The 6,000-nt window shown below is 49.2% G+C and overlaps 1 protein-coding gene across 3 annotated transcripts in view; it reads left to right on the forward strand.

The window, feature by feature from the left end:
- LOC144133289 (long-chain-fatty-acid--CoA ligase 4-like) overlaps positions 1-3,832 on the forward strand; it is a 38,714-nt gene extending 34,882 nt beyond the window's left edge. For all 3 annotated transcript variants that reach the window (XM_077666266.1, XM_077666267.1, XM_077666268.1), the window contains exon 3: positions 2,188-3,832. In XM_077666266.1, coding sequence (XP_077522392.1) covers positions 2,188-3,621 — 1,434 coding nt within the window. In that variant the 3' untranslated portion in view covers positions 3,622-3,832. The remainder of the gene's footprint in view (positions 1-2,187) is intronic.
- The last annotated feature ends 2,168 nt before the right edge of the window (positions 3,833-6,000 follow it).

Genomic DNA, 6,000 nt, shown 5'->3' on the forward strand with positions numbered 1-6,000 from the left:
AAAAAATGCTCCCTGGTTACTTTTGCAGAGATGGAATGTCCATTAGTCAAAGGTAAAGCTACACCTCTAGGGCTTTCATTCTGGGCCGTACTGTATGGTTCGCTATGCATTTAGAGCGTTCCGAAGCTCTTGAAAGTGAGGTGAACTCATACTCGCCGGTCCGAAGCTTATTTCGCCGGATGATACAAGTGTCGCACCCTTACAAAAATTTTTTAGACAGTCTATAGACTGTCCATAGTATTCTGTCTATAAAGTCTATAGACACTCTATAGACAAACCCTAGATAAGTCTAGGCAATACAAATCCTATAGACAGTCTATAGACAATCTATAGATTTATGCCCATATACTTTTAGTAAGCTTGTCTATAGACAGTCTATAGGCTATGAATAGACAAAAATAAAAATAGGAGGGCAATAGAGTCCATAAGTGGTCTATAGACTGTCTATAGACCATTTTTATGAGAGTGCAGTAGGCCTGTTGGGCTCTATACTTTTGACAACAGTTGTATGCGCAGTCGAGCCTCGTTATAACGAAATATTGTATATATCGAAGTAATGACGATTCCACTTGGAAGCTCGGCCACCACGGGCTATAACGAAGCTACGGCTATAACGAAATAATCGCCGGGAGCGTTCAACTTCGTTACAACGAGGTTCAGCTGTATGCCATCCACTATTCCTGCAGTCATTTCTTTTTCCCATTGAATCGTTCATAATGTGTAAGAGGGATGTGAGGGAACGCAAGCTTTCTGTTCAGACGCGACGGACTGAGCAACATATTGTCTAGTATATACCCACACCATCCACTTGCACCAGGTGCAGCTCGCCCGCTGCATGGCAGCTGGCGACGCAGCTGGCTGTCATGTGACGAGCGATCAGTAGGTCAGCACAGCTGTCGTGTGGATAGCTAAGCTACGTACGAAGAGAGGAATACCTGCTGGTTAAATCTCCCGAGTTTATTTTTAAATCTCCGAGGACTTGAGTTGACCGACCGCACAACAGCGTTACAAGTGTAAAACCGCAATTATGTAGGCCTCTGAGCTCGTTAAAGTCAAAACTCCAGGAAAAACACGTGCAACACAAGCGACGCAGAAGCAATTGTTGTTCCCATGCAGCCGCCATTTCCTCCTGCAGCAAAGCAGTTGCCAGCTACCCAATGCGTCGTTTATTTTGTGTGAAGCAATGCTGCCCCTTATTAATGCGAAGGCATTATATGGCTCATCAACGACTAAACTAGGCTCATAGTTGTCGTTGACCGCCAAAGAATGGTCCCAAAAATCCCAGATGACATCATCCCTGGTACCAGAACTTAGAAACTACGAGCCGGCGCTACCCATAGGCCGCAAAACCGCTTTCCCAACATGGTATTTACTACACGAGATTTATGTATATGCAGAAAGGGGATATATAAAGGTTATTTACAAAGCACGCAGCTAGGGACGGAACTGCACTGGCTTGACTGAAAACAACACAGCTGAAAGGGCGGCAAAGATAGACATAGCATCAACAGCGGAGACCAGTCCGGTAGAAAGTCCTTCATCGTAAATGTCCCTGAGTTGGAGCATCATTCGACTGAAATGCCTTCTGGGTGAAACAAGAAGTTCAGCTTTGCGGTCCAGCATGCGCGTTTTGCACAGGCTATGAAGTCCAATGAGGAGAGCTATGTCATATGGCTCGTATAATCTAGTTGAGTACCCGCAAAGTAACGAACACAGTAGGAATTTAAAACAAAGTCTTTCTTTAGCGTCCTTTGCAACACATCCCAAAACAAAATCGCATCCTTGCAGTTAATAAAACAGGCCACAAAACCGCGTTGCTTCGTGACGTAGAAAGAGGAACCTAGTTATATGCGTTGCCTTACGACTGTATGCTGATGAGTCGGTGTGTCATTAGAAGGGAAGAGAAAAAATTACAAATAAAAATTAAAAGAAATGAAAATGAAAAACAATGTATTGGCATTTAAAGCACGTAAGTGAGTCTCAAGTGCTCTCCGTAATTTTTTCCCCACATAGTGAATTGCTATTAGATCGTCTTATAATCAAGAAACATGAAGCTTCCGAGGCGTGCAGTGGATACGCGGGGTTCAACAGTACCCACCTATAGCCGGTCAAGACGTCTCGCGTTCCTTTAGCATCTGTAGTTGAAGTATGTCTTTATACGCAAAGATATTTTTCCTCTTGTCGCAGGTCATTCCATTTTCCAGCCTCGAGGAACGGGGCGCCGACTGTGAGGTTGAAAATTCCGCGCCCACTCCCGACGACGTGGCCATCGTCATGTTCACGAGCGGCTCTTCGGGAGTGCCCAAGGGCGTCGTGGCGACGCACAGAAACCTTATCGCAGCCATGAACGGCTTTGGCGTCGTGTTCGAGCAGCTCAACCTCACCAACCCCGAGGACTCCTATATCGCCTACCTGCCGCTCGCGCACATGCTCGAGCTTTCTGCCGAAGCGCTGCTCTTCTGCGCCGGGGTACGCATCGGCTACTCCTCTCCGCTGACCCTCACCGACAACTCCACCGCGGTGGCCAAGGGGTGCTCCGGAGACCTGTCCCTCATCAAGCCAACGCTGGTCGTTTGCGTGCCTCTCATTGTGGATCGGATTCGCAAGGGCGTCAACGATGTTGCCGCTTCAAAGGGGCCCTTCTTCAGGGCCCTGTTCGACTACGCCGTCCAATACAAAAACTTCTGGCTCGACCTCGGCTTCGACACTCCGCTCCTGAATGTCCTGGTCTTCAAGCACGTCCGCATGCTCCTGGGCAACAACGTCAAGGTACTGGCCTGTGGCTCGGCGCCACTCTCGGGTCACACGCGCCGCTTCGTGAAGGCCTGCCTCGGCTGCAAGGTACTCGAAGGTTACGGCCTGACCGAAACGTGCGGCGCAGCGACCATCATGAACGCGCAGGACGTTAGCGCGGAACGCGTCGGAGCCCCGCTTCCGGGGTGCTACATACGGCTGGTCGACTGGCCAGAGGGCAACTACCACACGTCGGACAAGCCCAACCCTCGCGGCGAGATCGTCGTAGGCGGCGAGTGCATCTCCAAGGGCTACTTCAAGAACGAAGAGCTCACCCGGGAGTCGTATCGCGAGGAGAGCGGCATCCGCTGGTTCTACACGGGCGACATTGGGGAAATCTTCCCCGACGGCACGCTCAAGATCGTCGACCGCAAGAAGGACCTCGTCAAGCTCCAGTACGGCGAGTACATCTCTCTGGGACGCGTCGAGTCGGTGGTGAAGACCTGTCCGCTGGTGGACAACGTGTGCGCGTATGGCAACTCCCTGCACACGTACCTCATCGCGCTCGTGGAACCCAATCTGAAGCAGCTGCAGCGAGTAGCCCGAGAACTGGGCCGGGAAGGCGGTGCCACGCTGAAAGAACTGTGCGAGGACGCTGAAGTGGCGAAGGCCGCTGAAGAGTCGATCATCGCGTACGCGAGAGCCAGTGAACTGCAGAAAACAGAGGTACCCCTCAAAGTGAAGCTGTGCTCCGAGGAATGGAAGCCGGACACCGGCCTTGTGACGCCCACGTACAAGGTCCGCAGGAAGCCGCTGCAGAGCTTCTACCAGCGTGACATTGACGCGCTCTACGGCACGGGGGAGGAAAACAGACTGCGCCATGTCTAACACAAGCGAGCGTTATCCAGCACGAGGACCGTACGGTGCCTGTGGCAGTTGAAGCAAAAGACAGAGTTGAAAACTGTCGCACGGTCTCTCTTTTTTTTTTTCTTTCGCCTAAACTGCGGGACAGTGGTGAGAACGTTTGTATGGGCGAACACATATGTTTTGTTTATTTTTCTGAAAATAAGAACTGAATAAAACTCTCCAGTCGACTGTATACTTCTGTTATCATGTTGAGGAAATTAACGGTAAGTTGAACTGCCCGCTGATTGTGCTGTCATCGCTAAAGTTCCTATTGCAACTCTCTAGTCGACTCTATACTTATCTCTTGTCATGTTGGGGAAATTAACGGTAAGTTGAACTGCCCGTTGATTGTGCTGCCATCGCTAAGGTTCCTATTGCAAATCTCTAGTCAACTCTATACTTATCTCTTGTCATGCTGGGGAAATTAACGGTAAGTAGAACTGCCCGTTGATTGTTCTGTCATCGCTAAAGTTCCTATTGCAACTCTCTAGTCGACTCTATACTTATCTCTTGTCGTGCTGGGGAAATTAACAATAAGTTGAACTGCCCGGTGACTGTGCTGCCAGATGGCCCCAAGGCCGCGAGGTCAAATGTAGGCCCCGGCGGCCGATTTCAGTGGAGACTGAATGCACAAACGTTCGTGTGCTGTGCGACGTTAGTGCATGTTCAAGAGCTGTCAGTGGTCGAGATTCATCAGGAGTCCTCCACTGCGGTTTCTGTCAGGCCGCGCGCGGCTCGGGATGTTAAATCATATATAAGTGTCAGGTGAACAAGCGAAACAGAAAATCCTTGAAAATGTGTCTATTGATGCGGCACTATTTTAGTTTTGTATGACACAAAAACAGCGACTGTCTGAGTGTATAGCAGCTGTAATTACGTTCCAGACACACACAAAAAAAAACTTTAAAGGCGTGTTGGTGATGGTGTTGGGTGCGTTAAAGAGCAGGCGTGGTGAGCTTTTACGTTAATGATGTCGGCAATTGCTCCGCCTTCTTGAGGGCGTGTTCAGCAGCTCCCCGATCACAGCCAGCGCCAACACTTTTCCTTCCTGCGCTTCTGTAAACATACAGAGTGTCTCGATGGCTGTGCATCACACGTGCTGACGCGGAAAAAAGGCTAATCTCCACGGTCACATTTCTCACTTTCCTCACTACAGCCATTTGTTTCTTTGCCACGTCCTGCATTTGGAGGTCGTAAAATATCAGCACATTTGTGAGCGCTTTGCGACGAATCTGGCAGAAGACTTCTCACCTTCACAACGTCAGGATCGAGAAGCTGCTATGATTTTAAATAAATTGTTCATAATGAAAAGAACGGTGCAGTAACTGTCCCACTCTCAGTAGACACTTCAACCTCGCCGTGAGGGGAGGGATGATGGTATGGCATGTGAGGTTTAACGTTCCAAAGCTTTTGAGAGACGCCCTGGTGCTGTTTTAAATACAGGTCCCAGCTTTGCAGACGAATTATCTGGTAATTTCTTCACCGAAGTCGCTTTTGGATATTATACGTCAAGAGAAAAACCAGTTAGAAAATAGAAGCAGATTGCTTGTCATGCATAATTTTGTATCAATTATTAATTAATAATAATAATTGGTTTTGGAGGAAAGGAAATGGCACATGATCTGTCTCATATATCGTTGGACACCTGAACCGCGCCGTAAGGGAAGGGATAAAGGAGGGAGTGAAAGAAGAAAGGAAGAGAGAGGTGCCGTAGTAGAGGGCTCCGAAAAAATTTCGACCACCTGGGGATCTTTAACGTGCACTGACATCGCACAGCACACGAGCGCCTTAGCGTTTTGTCAATAATTGAAACGTTGTTTTTTCCCTTTCATATTGTAGTTACCTGTACACTGACAGCAAACAGCTCACGGCCGTAAGCTGTGTCGTGAGCTGTGCCGCCTCAACAGAAACGCAGAAAGGATTGGACCACGCGTCCTATATGGAAAAATTGAAAATTGGTTTCTGATAAAAGGAAATGACGCAGTAACTGTCTCTCATATCTCTCTGGACACCCAAACCGCGCCGTAAGGGAATGGAGGAAGGTGGGTGTGAAAGAAGATAGGTGCCGCAGTGCAGGTCACCGGAGTAATTTCGACCACCGGGGGTCTTTAACGTGCACTGACATCGCACAGCACACGGGAGCCTTTTCATTTCGCCTCCATCAAAACGCGGCCGCCGCGGCCGGGTTCGAACCCAGGAACTCCGGCTCAGTAGCCGAGCGTCCTAACCACTGAGCCACCGGGGCGGGTTCTATAATTAAGGCTCAGCGACCGAAACCCGTAACTGCTTCAAGCCACCCAACGGCTCGGGGAAAAAAATGAATTGTAGGAATGCCTCACGTCGGCAATGCATAATAACCTC

Source organism: Amblyomma americanum, chromosome 5 (assembly GCF_052857255.1).
Source record: "Amblyomma americanum isolate KBUSLIRL-KWMA chromosome 5, ASM5285725v1, whole genome shotgun sequence".
Lineage (NCBI taxonomy): Eukaryota > Metazoa > Arthropoda > Arachnida > Ixodida > Ixodidae > Amblyomma > Amblyomma americanum.